Source organism: Vigna unguiculata, chromosome 4, assembly GCF_004118075.2.
Source record: "Vigna unguiculata cultivar IT97K-499-35 chromosome 4, ASM411807v1, whole genome shotgun sequence".
Taxonomy (NCBI): domain Eukaryota; kingdom Viridiplantae; phylum Streptophyta; class Magnoliopsida; order Fabales; family Fabaceae; genus Vigna; species Vigna unguiculata.
The window spans coordinates 40,316,158-40,334,982 of record NC_040282.1 but is presented as its reverse complement, the minus strand read 5'-3'; the positions used below and the strand labels follow the sequence as shown (position 1 = coordinate 40,334,982).

The following is an 18,825-nucleotide window of genomic DNA, read 5'->3' as shown; positions in this document are numbered from 1 at the left end:
CAAAAAATCTGTCAAATTTTATGGTGTCAGCACTATCGAAAATCTAACCCACATCCATTTTGGATCCAAATAATGGATGTGGATCCAAATTTGTGACCATAGTGCTAACACCAAAGAGTTTGACAGATTTGGCCGAATACTTCCAAATTTTGTCCAGGACCAACTGGGTCAAATCTCGATCGGGACTGACTTGACAGAATTTGGCCTAATTCGGCTAAATTTTGTATAGAGTCACGCCAATTCAATCAAATACGACTAAATTTTGGTTAGTCCGTCTCAACCTTTAGCTTAACCTAACAAAAAATATAAAGTGAAAATTTGGATTGGATATTTTGGATTATCTAGATTTCGAGAATGAATATCCAATCCATAAAATATATAAAATGTAGATTAGATTGATATCCAGATCCAATAAAATGAAATTTTAAATGGATTGGATTTTTAATAGAATGGATATTAAATGGATTGGATCATAGAAAAAATGAATTGGATCAGAAAAATTAGATTTTTTATCCACTCTTAATAATAATGTGAGGGTTTAGTGAAGGTGCACCATTAATATGTAGTACCACTGACGAAGGAGTCAATAATATAATATAAAAGTGAGTTGGGCTTTTTAGTTTTAATTTAAGATAATGATATTTTGAATTATTATTTTTTATCCTTTTTTAATTCATTATTTTAATTAAATTATCATTGGATCACCCGATCATATATACATATTGAACCCTTTTTTTTTTATCCGTTTTCATCAAAATTCGACCGTGATGAATTATACTTTTCGGAATTTTCAGTTTGGGTGGGTCTCTCGCATTTTGCTTACCCCTGACCGAAGTTAGTAGAGTTGGTGTGCAAATTGAACTTTGGAGTGAGTGAGTGAGGCAAGGCATCAGAAGAAATTGACAACACTCTTCTTCTCTGCAACATCGCAAACAACAACACTCTCGCGAGCGAACACTCTCGCGTCTTTCTCTTCTGCTCCGTTCTCCTCCCTCCACCGTGACACCTCGACGGCGACGAAGGCAACGCAGCCGCCACAGCACGACAACGACTAGACGCAGAATTGAAGAGTCCTGGTAATGATCTAAAGACTTTTTATTTTCATAAGAATATGTGTAGTGTCGTTAAATCGACCCTTCAACCTAGCTTCCAAATTTTTCAGTTTTCTGAATTTCTAGTGAGAATTTAATTGGTTGGGTATATGATTGTCAGAAATTGAATTTACTCTTTTGTGTCTTGTAAAGAAATAATCTTTTTTGTAATATGTTTTGTGGGTGTTGACCTAACCACACTCTGCTTGTGAATGTGTGTTTTCTTGAAATATTTTGGTTTGTATGTTAACCAGCCAAATATTGTGGGTGTTTGAACTCTTTGTCCCCATGTCTTGAGGTGGGCCTAGGAGTTGAATCCATATTTTAATTTGCATCTAAGTCACATTGATCCCAGACAGGACGAGACAGGTTATTGCGGCCATACTGAAACTCATGGCCTTTCTTTCATCTTGCTTTCTCTGTTATGTTTTTTCCTTCTTCTCTTTTCTCTTCCCCTGTTTTGTGGGGATGCTGGGTGAAACCGAAAGGATCCATACTTTGCTTCCATCTTTCAACTGAATAAAGACTTCCTCAACACCATTTTAAAACTACTTGTACCATGGTTCATGGCTTAGTATGTATGTAGGGTCCGTGTAATTCTTAACTATTATAATAAAGTTTAAAAATTTACTGCAAATATAAGTTGTTATTAAAGTAAAATATAAAAATATTACTTTTATGTTTGATAACACCTTTTTCACTCTTGTTTCAATTAATAAATTAAATAAAAAAAGATGAGACATTGACCTTCACAGCTTTGGTGACAAGTGAAAAGTGATATACCCATTTGGAGTACATCAGGCTGTTAACAGTGTTTAGCAATTACCAATCCTATCACAATCTTGTATAGCAATTGTATAGTAAGATTACTATACAGTAAGTGATTATCTTATCATCTTTTGGTTCACTGGGTCTTTGGTTCAATTATAAATAAGTTTCTTATTGGTTGGCTGAACGGTATTTCACCAAATGCGTCTTTAAGTGTTTGAGCTACCAGTTATTCGAAGCCAGTGTAGTGATTGTCTGATATATGTAAATGTACTAACCACTGTCTCTTAACTGCGTATGTAATAGTTATTCCCTTTTAAAACTAGTTGCTTCATATGTATAAGGTTGGAGTTGTTGTATGCAACACTTTTTTGTTTATTGCCTTTTACATTGGCTTGTAAGGATTCTACTATGTTGCTTAATTTTTTTTTACCCTTTTCTATGCTTATTGCTGTGAATGGATGTTTATGTATTTTTGCCATGTTTACCTCGTCTGGTAATGATTGTAAGTGAAAGTTAGGAAAGAAAAAACGATGTTGTTCTTTTTTATTTATCTTTTTAACATGTTATGGTTCTGATAAACAAAAGTGCTAGCTGAACTGACATATTCAGCAGGTATCTTTGCAAATGGGTTTTTTAGTATCTTTGCATGTTTCCTTTTTACGATCCTGCATGAGAATTTGTAAGAATTTGGAAAATACTATAAACCTGATAAAGAAGAAAGCCATTTAAATATAATTTTTGCAAAGTTATCATTGAATTTGGATGGAAGTCAAAAAGGGGTTTAGGATCTTTGCACATGTTCCTGTTTGGTCTATTGCTGTACAGTGTTGGGTGAAGATTTTAAGAAATGGGAAAAGACTAAAAGACTGATAAGTTGAAATGCACATGAAATTTATTTAGAGGTTTAGATGGATAGTTCTCCACCCAACATGTAATAAATAGCAAAGATCTCCCCGCAGGAGGGTTGATAAAGCTGCTTTTTGGTTGCAGCATGTTTTAGTTTTGAAATTGTAGAAATTTATGGGAAGTTGGAGAGATTCTGGTCCCTTGTGATTATCATTTTGAATGAATGATTACACTGGCGGCGCTCAGAAATTTTTCCTCCCACTTTGGTTTCTTAGGCACTACTTTTCACTGATGGTTTTCCTTTTCAGTTAATTTTGATTATGCATGTGGGGGGTGGAAACCAAGGATTTAAAGATCACATGGACTTGTATCATTACATAGGGGTGAGTTTAAGAGGCTGAAAGATTAGGTTCTGTTCGAAGCTAGGAAGTGCTAATGTAGGTTGTTAGGACTTGTACTATTTTAGTCAGAGAAAACGGTGGGGTAGGGTATGTGCATGTACACACACTTCCTCAAACTTCGCATGGCTAATTTCTACCACAATTTAACTAATCTTTCCCTCACAACTAATATCATTAGGACTATGCTTTCTTCATGCTTGCCCCATCAGAACAAAAATAGATTTCCACATTAATTTTCTACACTTTTTCTGTTCTATATCCACTTGACAAAATATATGTAAGGCAAAAAGATTGATGCTCTTTTAAGTTTTATTGACTATAAATAAAATATAATTTTTAAAAGAAAAAAAATAGATGCATGTTATTGTTGTTCTCTGTTGAACACAAGTATTTGTGTTCATTCAAATGCTACCTTTATTTAAGTGTTCAATCTGCACTGTCAAAAAAGTTTATCCATGAAGAATTATAAACTTTTCGTGTATAAGTTTGAAGTATGTAAGAGAAACTTGAACTACTTTGACTTTTGAACCAATCATGAACAAATTTTGTTCCAGTAATTTTATTTAATTTTCTTAACAAGTGGTTTGTGTATTATTAATGTTAATGTTAATATTTATGATTAAGACTATATCCTGTGCAAGTGGTGGGGTTTATTGTGTCTTTATCTGATTACCATACATAGTGCAATTTATTTTATTTTACTTTGAAGACCCTAATTGGGAATCTTCATTAACTTTTGTGATCAAGCCTACTCTTGCACGCTAACTAACGACATATCTTCTTCTTATCTTATTGTTGCAGACTTTTGGATCATCATTGAGTCTGGTGTAGGTAAAGAAATTTTTGTTAATCTCTTGGATCGTTGGTGTTTGGTTCATTTGTAGTAGTGAAGTGTTTAATCTAAATTTTTTTTTAGCAATTCATGGCGGAACTGATAGACCAATAGACCCTGCTTGTATTGCTGCTCTAATTGTAGAAACTAGCTCTCACTCCACGATGATATAATTTCCAAGGCTTTTCATGGAAACCTTCTCTTTCTCTCTCTGCTTTACTTTTTTGGGTGATTTTGGGACCAAAAATTTGTATGGAATACTTTCTTATTCTGACATTTTATGTGAAAATTATGTGAATTTTTATCGCTGATTTCATAGTTGTGTATGATGGTTTGTTGACAATTGAAGTCATAATCTACCTTTTTTACTTTCCACCACATAACTCTCATGGTTCTTCTAAAGGGTAAGGGATTTGTTGAATATTATTGTTTCTAGGTGCCATTACTATACAAAGTTTTTCTTTTGAAGGATCTTGTTTTTATATGTATTTTTTTGCTTGTTGAACAATCGTATTTGATAACCCGAATGTCTGGAATTGTGATGCAGAATTGCGTGTTACGTAGGAATCCATGGAAACACAACCAGACGGTAATGAAGACCCCATAGCTGCTGTTAAAGATATGAGGCAACAGCTTGAAGCTCGCATAGAGAGCCAACACAAGGCTCACATGGAGATGCTTGCTTCTATACAAGCAGTAATACCTAATCTTGTTTCATCCCTTGACCTTTCTCTCAAGGTTGTGTCTTCTTTCAACCATCGTCCTTTTTATCCTACACCTGTTTTGCCTCTGCCTGATCCTAAATTGAACCCCAAAAAACCTATTGAACTAAATCATCGTTCCAATTCTGAATCCTACGCTGATGGCTCTACTGAAGCTGACTTGACAAATCCCAGGAATCAAAAACTCAAAACATCTATCGATTCAAACCCAGCATCTCAAGTAGATTCTGAGAAGGTTAGTCCATTAGCGGTGGTTCGATCACTGGTTGCTGTTTGTCTATTAGGGCGAGTATCCTTCTCACCAATTGATTCTTCCACTGTGTCAAGGAAATTGGAAAATGATCAGGCAGTAACACCAGCAGAAAAGGCAGCGCTTCAGGAGCTTGGAGGGGATTCAGGGGCAATACTTGCAGTGGAGATAGCTTTAAGGTCAATGGCAGATGATAACGGTGGTGTTGAAGTGGAGGAATTTGTGGTTAGTGGCAAGGCAAGAATCATGGTTTTGAATATAGACCGGACCAGACTTTTGAGGGAATTGCCAGAAAGTGCACAGTATCAACGGCTTGAATCAAGTTCTGGAGATGGGAATGTAAATCAAAATCAAGTTCAACAAATCACTAACAGTGGTACAAATGTGAATGGTAGTTTGCTTGGGATGGGAAGGCCAGTCTTGAGGCCAATGTCTGACATGTGGATACCCCATGGGGACCCTCATATGTCAGGGTTGCAGCCAATGTTTCCAGGTGCACCAAGGGGGGCACCCAGGGTAATGGGCATGATGGGGACGCATAGAGGTATGAGTATTCCTTCAATGCACAGACTCCCAATGGGGCCAAATGCACAAGGGAGTAGTCCTAATGCAATGGCACAAAAACCAAGAACTTTAGAGGACGATATGAAAGATCTTGAGGCTTTGTTGAATAAGAAGTCGTTTAGGGAGATGCAAAAATCTAAAACTGGTGAGGAGCTTTTGGACCTAATTCACCGTCCAACTGCAAGGGAAACTGCTGTAGCCGCTAAGGTTTGAACTCACTGCCTACATTAATAGGGTCTATGCTAATATTTCCCTTATGCTTGATTTCAGCTTTGGTGCAATTTTCTACAGTTTAATCTAATTCATCTCTTTTACTATGGATTGTTTCAGTTCAAAACAAAAGGTGGTTCCCAGGTCAGACAATACTGTGACTTACTGACTAAAGAGGATTGCCGACGTCAATCTGGTTCCTTTATTGCATGTGATAAGGTTTGTGATAATGACATTATTTTATTGTTTTTCCATCTTTTAGATTTTATTTCAAACTCTTTGTATCTCTGTTGGTTTAAACTAATATGCTGATTATTTGGTTTTAAATGGAATCTAACCATGAAGATTGGTGTTTACTTTTTCTGTTAGCCTTTCTTGACATGCATTAATCATCTTTCTTCTGCCAGGTTCATTTTAGACGGATTATTGCTCCTCATACTGACATCAATTTGGGAGACTGTTCTTTTCTTGATACTTGCAGACACATGAAGGCATGATTTTTACCCGACTCTTTTATTTTGAAATTATTTTCATTTTAGTAATCCTTATTCTCAGTTTGAGTTGTGTATTGTTCCTTTTGTCCTTTGACAGACATGCAAGTATGTTCACTATGAGTATGACCCTACACCTGATGTGTCTCCAACAATGATGGGTGCTCCTCCTCCTCCCAAACCACTAAAGCCTCAGCGTGCTGAATATTGTTCAGAAGTGGAACTTGGTGAACCACAATGGATCAACTGTGATATACGTAACTTTAGAATGGACATTTTAGGTCAATTTGGAGTAATAATGGCAGATCCACCATGGGACATTCACATGGAACTGCCTTATGGAACAATGGCTGATGATGAAATGCGCAGTCTTAATGTCCCTGCTTTGCAAACTGATGGACTTATTTTTCTATGGGTCACTGGACGTGCAATGGAACTTGGACGAGAATGGTATTGCTTTTGTGTTTCGTTATATGCTATTTGTTATTTTGCAGAAAAATCTATTACCTGATTTTCGTATAAGGTTGTCTTTTATTAATAATTCTTTTTTGGTTTCTAAATTCGATATGCTCCATCCAGCTTGGAACTTTGGGGATATAAACGTGTTGAGGAGATTATTTGGGTGAAAACAAATCAACTTCAGCGAATAATCAGAACTGGGCGCACCGGTCACTGGCTCAATCACAGTAAGGAACATTGTCTAGTTGGAATAAAGGGTGATCCTGAAGTGAACAGAAACATTGACACAGATGTTATTGTTGCTGAGGTCAGGGAAACAAGTCGTAAACCGGATGAGGTTTGTATAATATTCACCTATAACAATGTCATTCTTGTTCCTGTCGTTAAAAATAAATAATTCACATTCTTAACATTTTCAAAGTTGTCAATGTTTTCCTGTAGATGTATCCTATGCTGGAGAGGATAAGTCCAAGAACAAGAAAGCTAGAACTATTTGCTCGCATGCACAATACTCATGCAGGGTTGGTTTTCTTGACTGGTGTATTTTCCTTTGAGATTTTCTTTCATGCTATTCATGAAATAGTTTGATTGAGATTGAGGATAGTCTAATTATGTCATGGTTTTTTATGCTTTGTAAGCTGAGTTTACATGATAATGTTGTAAGGACCTAAACTGGTAGAAAGATAGAAGTAAACTAGTTGTTGGTTTAGGGCTTAAAAATCATCTAGGTAGAAATTATAGACTGTTGGTGTTATTGTTGATTGTTTGTGTTCTTCCTTGTTCTCCCTCAGATGGATGTCTCTTGGTAATCAATTGAGTGGTGTAAGGTTGGTTGACGAGGGGCTCCGAGCAAGGTTTAAGGCTGCTTATCCGGATGTGGAGGTGCAACCACCATCACCTCCCAGAGCTTCTGCTATGGAAGTTGACACTAGTGTTGCTCCTCACACCAGGAGTCCATTTGCAGCCACAGAATCTAAGTCCAATTCAACTCAGTTTGGGGAGACTGCACCAGCTCCAGAAACTAACTTTGCTTCAGAGGATAAGTCAATGGTTATTGATGTTGACATTGCTTAAGTTTCCACTTCTGCTCATGCTTACTTGGAGCTGTTCCTTGACAAAGCTGAAAGCAGAACAGTATTTTGACCTTTTCACCATTGTTAATTTTACTCTTTCACACCTCTTTTTAGGGAAGTTATTAGAGTAACAAAGGTATCTGGGAAGAAATATTTCCTCTAGGCGTAGATGCTTTTGTAAGTGAAATAATTATGAAATAGTTTTTGCTGATGAGTGTTGTAAAAGTCTAATTCTAGTTGTTCCTGACTACAGTTTTGTTTGATGTTCAAACATCAATCTTTTTAATTTATGGTCCTGACTAACCAGATAAGATTCATGAAAATTGAAAGCAACATGTTGCTGAGTTTAAAATTGTTCTGGTAAATGACCAGGCATAACTCGAACATGAAAAAGAAGACAACTTTCATTTTTAGTTTACCTAATGTCTCCATTTTTTACATTTTATTTTTATCAAGTTGTTGTATTTGTTTTAAAAACTTGGATACTTTTTAAACACATTTTAAGGAAGTATTTGACAATATTAATTTCAAATTAGTAGAAGCAAATGCATATTAATGCTTAATGCTCAAATGAGACTATTTTCTCCCTTTAAAACTTTTTGTTGAAAGAAAGCAAAAGGTCTATTCAACTTGGTATGTTAAGTGATGCATTTTTTTTTCCAATAGTTTATTACAAACTCTATGTATTTTGAAAAAAATTTAGATAATTGAACAATTTATTATATGTATATATTAAGATTAGTCATTTATTACATTTAATCACTATTCTTGAAAATCTCTTCATGTTTCATGATCTATTTTCCTTTTTTTTGTCATGTACTCATTGCAATTTGAAAATTAAATTAACTGAAAATTTTATTCGTAATCAAATTCACTTAAACGAATATTAAAACTAAAACATACTAGCACAATCAATTTAAAATTCAGATAAAATTTTTGAGTTCACATTTTAAAAATATGTTTAATGTTATATTTTTGAATTTATAATATTAAAATTTGATTATGCCAATTTATAAGTAAAATTATAAATAACATTGTTGTAACATCTCATTTAATAGTTTTCACACTACTAAATAAAATATCATATCATGATAGAATATAACAGATAGCATGAATAAGTCAAGATAACGTATTGGTACAGTCATCCACATAACCGTAAGAAATACCAACTACACGTACATCCTATTCTAAGAAAAAGCTAACAAAAGTTTCATGAGCAAAACGCAAACAAGGACTATTATCGAAGTCCCATTCTACTCTCTACTCCTATCCAAGAGAGGAGTATCTTCACTTGCATCTTTATCTCCTTACACCACAATGATCATTGCAAGAAAAGAACCAAACACAAAACACACAGAGAAAATAAAGGGTAAGCTAATTTGATTAAAAGAAACATGCAGCTCAATTATAAATACCATGCAATTTTTCTCATTTTCACCAGAATCACTTAAACCACCACATCACAACACATATATATATGACTCTAGACTCAATATCCGGATTATGTAAGCGACATTAGACCTCTTGGTGACATGCACCTGTGATGGTTCCTAAACTCTACAGAGTTTGGCCTCAAGGGGCTATCACCTAACCACTCACAGGGTAAGTCCCCTTCTAAGTCTAAGACTTGATCAAGTCCAAAGACTAGGACCTCGTGTTACTCCTCACGACATAATCCATTCTGCTCTATCTAAGCTCGAATGATTATTGGAGTTTTAGGATACCTCGAATAGTGAGTCCTTATGACTTTACATACACTAAAAACATACTCCTTATAGGATTTCCCTTGAAATTCTAGTTCAACCGCACCTTCTCATAATCAAATTCATACATTTCTGCTACACTCATTGCCAAAAGCACCATTCCAAACATATCATTATCAAAGCCACACTTTCACATTTCAGGTATAATTTCATCTAGCATAAACAGAAAATAAGCACTTAGCTACAGTGGTTCTCGCTCAAGCTAGAAGGTCTCGCCCAGGTGAAAGGGTTCTCTCGCTTAGGTGGATCATTCTCACCTGAGCGAGACTCTCTCTCGCTTAGGCGGATCATTCTCACCTGAGCGAGACTCGAAACAGAGAACAACCCAAACTCTGAGCGAATTCTCGCTTAGACTAAGCTGTCTCGCTTAGACTAAGATTACATTAGCTATTAGCTACCAAGATTTTGACTACCAAAAAAACAAATGGCCTATACAGGTCTTGAACCTGTGACCTTCGCGTTATTAGCACGACGCTCTAACCAACTGAGCTAATAGGCCATGCATTTCCCTATTCTAAATATCGGTTAAACTGGTTTATTGAAAAAAATAATTCGGTAAACTTTTTTATTGGAAAAATAATTGGATACTGACTAATTATAAAAGGAAAAAAACAAAAAACAAAAAACTGTATATTAACTAATCTATTACATATTAAGAAAAGAAGATATTATCAAAATTACTATATTACCCATTGTCTTTTATTGACAAGCTATGATGCACCGATACTTCAATTTGGATCACGTATCCGTGTCTGACACGTATCATGTCCGATACTTTAGGATATTTTATCAATACTTCAATTTGGTCACTAACATTATCTATTAGGTTTTGACTACAAAAATAGTTGGTCTCTAATTAGGAAATTTGGATTCACACAATAATAATCATATAATTATTATATTTTTTTAAGAATTGTTGTACATTTTTTAATATTCATATATCATGTATCATATCTTATTATTTTGAAAATAAATGTGTCGACATATCGCATACGTGTCGTATCTGATACACGTATCGCATAGTGATGATGAGTTTCTGGTATTTTCGCTCAGGCGAGAGCTGCTCGCTTAGGCGAAAACACCAGATTCCCAATCTGTTCTTACATGCAGAAGCACAAAATTGTGCACAATTTCAATCACACACTCAATTTCACAATTCAAGCACTTATTCAACACCCAATCATGTAATCTAAAGCACCAGAAATGATTATCATACGAAATTCAAGAAAACAAGATAGCTTCCCTTACCTTTAGACAACACTGGATTGCAGAGAAGAAAACCCCCTAACAGAAAAGGTCTCACAACTGCACAACACCTAATGAACTGGAATACAAAATCACAGAGAAGGGATGGGATCCTTGATTTAACTCATAAAGGGATAACATTCCAGAAATTGGGAATTAATGGGAATTGGAAACGAGAACTAATTTACATGAAGGGGGAGGATGTTCGGCTTGGAGGGAAGATCCTGCCCTGGCTTCAAACCTGCCTGCTACCACAAGACAAGAAATGGGTGGTTTTAGATGATCGGCAGAACTCAAGATTTTGGAGGAGTGGAGGAAGCATAGAGAAAGATGAGGAAAAAGGAAAGTGACTTGGGTGAGACTATTTTCTATACTTTAGAAAATAGTTAAAGAAAAAGGGTCTCACAATTACAAAATTTAATATACATTTGTTCTTCTATGTAATTTATAAAAAGTAAATTATTTTTTTAATGAATTTATTTACCAAAATATAACAATAATTGAGAAAATGTAGGAAATGTCAATTGAGTATTTTATTTATTTTATTAGAATATAAATTATATTTATTTATTTCTCATAAATATATGATCATAGTAGTCATAATATATACTTATAGCCTAATTCTTAAAAATTCTATCACATTAACTTATAATATTTTAAATTTATTTGTTTACATAAATTGATTTTATTTAGTGTAGTTATAATTGTTATAAAATTTAAAAATAATAGTTAAATTTTTTGAAAGCCTTGCATTAAATGGAAATTGGGATGTGAAATCTAGGGTTTTGTAATACAAAATTGGAAATGGTGCAGCAACAACATCAGGAACAAAACAAGAAGCAGGCCAGATGAAATTTTGATCAAGAAGAATGAAAATTGCACTCCAAAAGAAGAATGGATGGAGAATCATTGAAGTACAAAATCCTATTTCTTCTGCACACACTCTCTCTGGTTCTTTGCTCATTCATTCTCTTCTTCCAAACCAAACCTAAACTAAACAAAATCCTATTGCTTCCTTTTCAGTGGCTTCATTCTCCCAATCGAACATCGAAGTTTCCTCTGTAACCTTAGGCTTCCCTCTACCAACTAATCACGTACGTTTTATTCTCTTTTGTTTTTCCATTACCTATTTATTTTCGACAAAGAATATAGGGATTTTTATTTTATTTTATTTTTTTTCCAATGCAGTGAGTTCTGCCATTGTTGCTGCAGTGGTGCTTCGATTTTCCCCATGTTCAGGCGATTTTTCACCTTCGAGTGCTCTCCAGATCATTAGGAATCAGGGTTTTTAGTCTGTATTTTAAGGTAACTCTTATGCCGCCAACAAAGTCGTTTTTTTTTGGGTTCTTTTGCTTCGAACTTGTTTTCTGGGATGGTTCGGCTTATCTATTTTTAGCGAAGACTTGTTCCATTCCCAGAAAACAAGGTAATGTGGTAGGCTTATTTACTTTTTGGAGATTTTGCTAGATTTTCATTTAAATATTTCGAACAGAGATTTTCCTTTTAGCCTAAATTTTTATTTTTGTCTGGTTTCATTTCAATTCAGTCGTACTCGGATGGTTGATACTTCACTGTTCATGGACATGATATAGCAGGAGGCCTGTTCAACCAAATGCATAAGAATAAAACAAACTTGAAAATTGGAGGCAGCTATCTTGTGAACTAGCATTACAAGTGTCCAAACCATTTTAATTTTAAGTATTGTGATACAAATTGATTTTAATATGGGTAGTAAAACTCTGCTCAAGTGGCCAAAGCAAATCACAAATTCCCTAGTTGTGCAGTTAATTAAAGCAGAAAAGGACGTGCACAAAGCTGTTACTATATTTGATTCTGCAACTGCTGAATATATTAATGGGTTTCGTCATGATCATGAAACTTTTGGTCTCATGATCTCCAGGTTAGTTGCAGTGAATCAGTTTAGAACAGCAGAAGGGATGCTGGAGAGAATGAAGCAAGAAGATTGTAAGGTTACAGAGGATATACTTTTAACTATATCCAGGGGTTATGGACGTGTGCACAGGCCACTTGATGCCATCAGGGTTTTCCACAAGATGGAAGGTTTTCAGCTTAGACCCACTCAAAAGGCTTACCTTACAATACTAGATATTCTTGTGGAGGAAAACCATGTAAAGAGGGCTATTGGTTTCTACAGGGAGATGAGAGAAATGGGTTTTCCACCTACTGTTGTTTCCATCAATATTTTGATCAAGGCCCTCTGCAAAAACAAGGAGACTGTTGATTCTGCCTTACGGATATTTCAGGAGATGCCCAACCGTGGGTGCCAACCTGATTCATATACTTATGGTACATTGATTAATGGGATGTGTAGACTTGGAAATATCGATGAGGCAAAGGAACTATTCAAAGAGATGGAGCAGAAAGGTTTCTCTGCTTCTGTTGTTACTTATACTAGTTTGATACATGGCTTGTGTCAATCTAATAATTTAGATGAAGCAATTGGATTGCTTGAAGAAATGAAAAGAAATGATATTGAACCAAATGTTTTTACTTATAGTTCTCTTATAGATGGTTTGTGCAAAGGTGGCCATTCATCACAAGCAATGGAGCTATTAGAAGTGATGACGAGAAAGAACCATTTACCCAACATGGTTACTTATAGTTCTTTAATCAGTGGACTGTGTAAAGAAGGAAAGCTTTGTGAGTCTGTGCAGATTCTTGACAGGATGAGAATTCAAGGTTTGAAACCAAGTGCAGGGTTGTATGGAAAAGTCATAAGTGGCCTATGTGCTGCAGGCAGCTTTCAAGAAGCTGCAAACTTCATTGATGAGATGGTGCTAGGTGGTATTTCACCAAATCGAGCAAGTTGGAGCCTTCATGTTAGGATGCATAACATGGTAGTCCAGGGTCTTTGTAATAATGTTGATCCACTTCGTGCATTTCAGTTGTATCTGAGTATGCGTACTAGAGGCATCTCGGTTGAAGTTGGCACTTTTGATTGTCTAGTCAAATGTTTTTGTAAGAGAGGAGACCTGCACAAAGCTGCTCGAATTATTGATGAGATGGTGTTAGATGGGTGCATTCCAGATGAACAAATATGGAATGTTGTAATTGGTGGACTTTGGGACCGAAAAAAAGTGAGAGAGGCCACTGAGCTGTTGCTGGTTGAGCTGAGGCAGAAGTTTGTTGAAACTGAAAGTTGAAGTCCGTGTTTCTCACATTATCCACATGCATTGCATTCTTACTGAAAACCTTTCGTATCCGGTGGTCTTTTTCTATTCTAGAAGGTTGTTATTAGTTGCCGGTTAGGCATGTCAATCTTGCTTGTTTTTTATTTAGTCTCGATTAATTATGTGCTCTGTCCCTTAATGGCTTGCTTGTTATTTGCTAGTATAGTTTAGCTGTCTTTAAATGCAATGATTCATCACGTCATCCACCATCAAAACATAGAAAAAGAAGAGATTCTTCGGTATTGTTGAAGAAAAAAGCTTTCTCGGCTCGGCAATTCCTGTAGCTTTTCAGTGAATTCTAGGATTCTAAATTACCCATTTCTTTTGATCTGCTTCAAAGAACTTCAACCATTTATCAGTGGAAGCAACAATTAGATGCTTTTATGAAAATTTTGACATTATTATCATCTGAACCTGGATCTTAGATGGACAACCAAATATCCTCTAGTAAGTGTATACTATAACAGACAGGAATTCAGTTCTAGTAATCCTTTGTATTTTTGGAGCTTCATAGTTCATGCCTAAATTGTTGCATCGTGAAATTTGAAGACTTTTCTTGAAAAAATAGTTTTATCTTCAATTTTGACTTTGCAGATCCAAACTAACATTTTTCCTTTTCTTTGTGACTGAAGATGTGCTGCCTTTTCAATTCATGATCTCACTTCATCTCAAAGGGTTGACATTTTCCAATGATCAGTGTCTCTGTGATCTGATGGTTTGAGCTTCAAATTGAGGAAGTAAACATGTGGTGTAAGATTTAAAACTAAGCTTTCCTTGGGGGGCGACTTAACATTTCACACAACCCTGCTCTGTCTGGGCAAGGTAAATTCAGGTAATTGCAAAATTGATTTGTTTTGGTCGAACCCATTGCTCGTTGATGTTGTCAGTTCCTAGAAAACTTGCTTCTCAGTCAGTTTAACAAAATTTTAAAAGTATTCTTTAGTGCTCTTATAGTGTAATCATTAAGATTTTAGTTGACATTCTTTATTTGCAGATCGCAATTATATAACCTCAGGCATTAATATATTGGAATTTCATTTAATGTTGGATTCAAAATCGCACATATGTTAATTAAAGGGGAGATGTTCATTACTAGATAGCCACTTAACGAGGATGAGTTATCATTATCACTGGCTTGGTGAATGATGGCTCTTGAATATTTATGAATTCGAGCTGAATACTATCAAGTTTTTCTAGTTGTATACTTCTATGTCTGAATTAATCAGTAAGCCCAAATCAAATATAAGACAATTTGTTTTAGGTAAGATTCAAGTAGTTGAGAAGTTGCTCAAGCAATATATTCTCCGTTAAAAACGAGGACTTGGTGTAAGCTATTGTTTACCTGATCAACAGAGTACTTATAAGGTTTAACAAATGGATTAATCAAGAACTTCTAATGCTTGGTTTAAGTCAGCTTTAAATATATTGAACTTTTTTTGTTTAATAATATATGATTTAAATAATGAATTTCGATAGATATATATGGATATGTGTGTTTGTGTGAATAAGTTGTTCTAGAAACAAGACATAATCAATCCAATAAAATTATTGAAATAGGTAAAAAAAAATTGAATATAAACAGAAGACTATTAATTTGGTAGAATGGGGAAGTCAGTTCCATGTCTCTGTTTAGGAAATGCAACAAAGAACACGATGCCCAAAACGTCAATTCCCCTGGCAATGCTGTGAGGATTTCCTGTATCTCAGCTGGGATGTGGAAAGAGACTATTCATCACATTCTGATCAAACACAATTACTGCAACCACCAAAACTGTCATCACTGCATGCATGAAATGTATGAACTTTATTCGATATTTTTCTGCGAGATGGGGTGGAGTGGAAGGGTGGTTGATCCATCAATGACAGATATTCCCCTTGCTGTCTCTGAAGTCATCAGTTAAAACATAAGCATGAGTCACCAAATAGAGATACAAGTGCAGCAATCAAGGCCTTGCTGACAGAGTCACAGTAGCCACTATTTCTGAAGATTGGAGAGAGAAGTTGGAAGGCAAGGACTGTGTCAGCTGGTAAAAGATTGGCCAAATGGGCAGGCTCTAAAATGTTTGGCTACTGACTTTCTTATTTTTATGGATGATAGTGCAGCAGTCATGACATTGCTGGCAGTGTCACAGTCGCCAATATTTGTAGAAAGTGGATTGCTACCATCTGTTCTCATGTTCTATAGCTTCTCTACTTTGATATACTTTTGATATCATATATATATATATATTCTTGGACATGTTTTCACACAGTTCTCTACCAGTGTTTGGAGAAACTCAATTTCTTCTAAAAGGAAAAAAAAAAAGGTTAAGAAGGATCGGGTACCTAGTGCGGCATGCATTGGTGTGGTCTATTTGGTCACTTTGCTCGACTTTGTTAATTTTCAGCAAGCTTGATCTTTATTTGGTGGATTTGTTAGGGTTCATCTTGGTCTTGGTTAAAATTGTTGGTTGGCAGAAAACTAATTTCTTTTTCAGATTGGTACATCAATCCTATATCTTGGTGCCTTGGTGTTACCAGTTATGGAAGGTGGAGGATAACAGTGGGGCCTGTGGCATTACTAGTATGATTGCATGATGTTGATTGTTTGGATTATTCTGTCTTGTGTGTAAGGATATTTAAGTGGAAGGGCCTCAAGATTTTCTGTGCTAAAGCAGCACAGATTTCCATGTTATGAACATAATTATTATTTGATACTGCATTAGCAAGTATAAAATCATGCACCCTCATCTTTTAGACACTGCACACAACACATCAACATGCTTTAATTAGTAACATCAACATCGTTGCCAACTAGCCAATTACCAACCACTTAAGAAAAAGCCAGCTGGGTTATTTTCATTGCATTTCAATCTCTTCATAGAAGTATGTTAATGTGATATAAAATTTATGATCTGAATCTTAAATAAGACTTTGTATTGCCCTTGTATTGAAATAATTAAAAGCGATGTAAACTAATTAAAAAACAGAGAATCCCAAATATTAAAATGTTTTTTTCTTTTTTGATATTTTTAGGGTTTTAATCAATTTTTTATTTTTTATATTTAGTTTGGTTTCAAAAACATCTAGTATTCACCCATTTAAGAGACAAGTGATATATGATGATAAACTTCTGTTATTTGTGTTAATAGTATTATGTAGTAAATGTTAAACGCAATAAGTCAAACAGTTTCACATTTCTTTAACATTTTTATCTCTAACCCTAGCTATGTTGAGTTTCTTTAGACCTTCTTAGAAGGCTAAAATATAATAATAATGATAATAATTAATTAATTAATTGTACGAGTGATATTGATTGTGAATACACCCTTCCTTATGGTAAAGAATGTGACATTTTATAAGATTGTATTTCTTATAAAGCTCTTTATATTATTACCGACAAAAACACATGCATTGTCGTGTTTATATATTCGTATTTTTTAATTTTTATTGAAATTTGAGTTAAAATCAATAAATAATATATAATTAATTTTTAAAATAGTTATTAAATATAAAATTAAAAAAATAAAATATGTGTACAATTTTTTTTAAAATAATTGTTAAAAGATAAAAGAAGGTGTTAGAATAACGGTTTAAAGATAAATTATTTATAAAATAATTAATTTTTAAAATAATAATTAAGGATAAAATTAGAAAAATGAAATGTGGATAAAAAAATGATATATTTTTTATATATTGTTATAAATATGGTAAAGAAGGCTGATTGAAAGAAATTGTTGAGATATTTTTATTACAATAAGTGAAAATACCGTTACGTATATGATTGTTTACTTTTTTTTATAATAATAAAATTATTAATATAATTATAAAATTAAATTTAAATAATTTTTACAATTCTATTATAGGTAATGCTTATTTTTTAGATAATTTTTATTATAATAATTATTTGTTTAAAAATAATTTAATTTAAAATAAATAATCAAATTAAAAAATGATTAAATTTAAAAATATAAAAGATAAAATTAATAACAATTACTATAATTAAAAAAAAAAACTTCAAAAATAGAATTGGATTAGAAATGTAGATTCTCTCTATATAATATTAATATAATAGTATACATAATAAGCACGCCACACCTATGATCGCATGCAGAGAAAGTGGCATTGATATTAAAAGAAGAAAAGAAAATGTGAACCTTCTCTTTTTGTTATGGTAACATTCAAACAAACCAAACCAATCAATCTCTTCATGTGCCATATTTGCACTACAAATCTAGGATAGCATGTACACATATGTCGCCTCATCATCATAAAAGTGCAAATAGATTATTTAATAAATGGTCCAGTTTTTCTATTGGGTTTTGTTGATATTGTCTTTTTATGTTATGTTTGGATGTGGTGTGTGGATTTCTGAAAGTGAATTTGTGTTGATTTGCAAGTAAAGATAAGATTGTTTGGATTAAAGGAAATATGATATGATTTGAGTGGATATGAGTGAAAATTGAAAAGTTTATGAAAGTCTGTGTATGACGTGATTGATAAAATTTAATAACTTAAAATAATAATTATTATCAATTATAACTTAAAATAATTTATAATATAAACAGTTTAATTTTAACTCCATATTTATTTATTTAAATATATTTTATTTTATAAAATTAGTTTATTTATGAAGAATGCATCACGCACCGGTGAACCACACAAGTAATATGCAGGAACCACTTATGCAGGGTATGCAGTTTGGAATCTTTACTACAGGAAAAAAGAAACTAATAAATATAATAATAAATATAAGTAAAGTAAATTGTTAAAAGAGAGGGTAATAAAATAATTTTAATACGATGATTTGGTTTTTCCTACACTTCTCTTCATTTTAGAGAGTGTCAAATTCTGCAATCACTTACAAATCTACACTCTCAAATCAGCGGAAACAAATAAATCCAAATACGTTTTCAAATCACTTTCCATTTGCATGA

General features: G+C 33.9%; 2 protein-coding genes and 1 non-coding gene across 10 annotated transcripts; 2 read left to right on the top strand and 1 right to left on the bottom strand.

Moving 5' to 3' along the window:
- The first annotated feature begins 751 nt into the window (after positions 1–751).
- Positions 752–8,033, top strand: LOC114181972 (N6-adenosine-methyltransferase MT-A70-like). 2 transcript variants are annotated; one of them, XM_028068688.1, is made up of 9 exons: positions 752–1,076; positions 3,911–3,940; positions 4,489–5,684; positions 5,808–5,906; positions 6,095–6,178; positions 6,279–6,628; positions 6,758–6,974; positions 7,079–7,158; positions 7,429–8,033. In XM_028068688.1, the coding sequence occupies exons 3-9, from the start codon at positions 4,512–4,514 to the stop codon at positions 7,709–7,711; spliced, it is 2,286 nt and encodes a 761-aa protein (XP_027924489.1). In that variant the 5' UTR covers positions 752–1,076; positions 3,911–3,940; positions 4,489–4,511; the 3' UTR covers positions 7,712–8,033. The 2 variants fall into 2 exon arrangements, with proteins under 2 accessions (XP_027924489.1, XP_027924490.1); XM_028068689.1 differs by lacking the exon at positions 3,911–3,940.
- A 1,865-nt stretch (positions 8,034–9,898) lies between these two features.
- Positions 9,899–9,972, bottom strand: TRNAI-AAU. The gene has a single exon. It is a non-coding gene; the product is annotated as a tRNA-Ile (tRNA).
- A 1,517-nt stretch (positions 9,973–11,489) lies between these two features.
- On the top strand, positions 11,490–16,620 carry LOC114181957 (pentatricopeptide repeat-containing protein At5g46100). Of its 7 annotated transcripts, none has more exons than XM_028068653.1 (6): positions 11,490–11,632; positions 11,742–11,812; positions 11,907–12,023; positions 12,265–13,966; positions 14,542–14,741; positions 15,543–16,620. In XM_028068653.1, exon 4 carries the CDS (start codon positions 12,443–12,445, stop codon positions 13,880–13,882), a length of 1,440 nt encoding a protein of 479 aa, XP_027924454.1. In that variant the 5' UTR covers positions 11,490–11,632; positions 11,742–11,812; positions 11,907–12,023; positions 12,265–12,442; the 3' UTR covers positions 13,883–13,966; positions 14,542–14,741; positions 15,543–16,620. The 7 variants fall into 7 exon arrangements, 6 of the variants coding, with proteins under 6 accessions (XP_027924454.1, XP_027924455.1, XP_027924458.1 ...); XM_028068654.1 differs by having other exon boundaries at positions 15,467–16,620; XM_028068657.1 differs by having other exon boundaries at positions 12,619–13,966; positions 14,542–16,620.
- Positions 16,621–18,825: the final 2,205 nt, after the last annotated feature.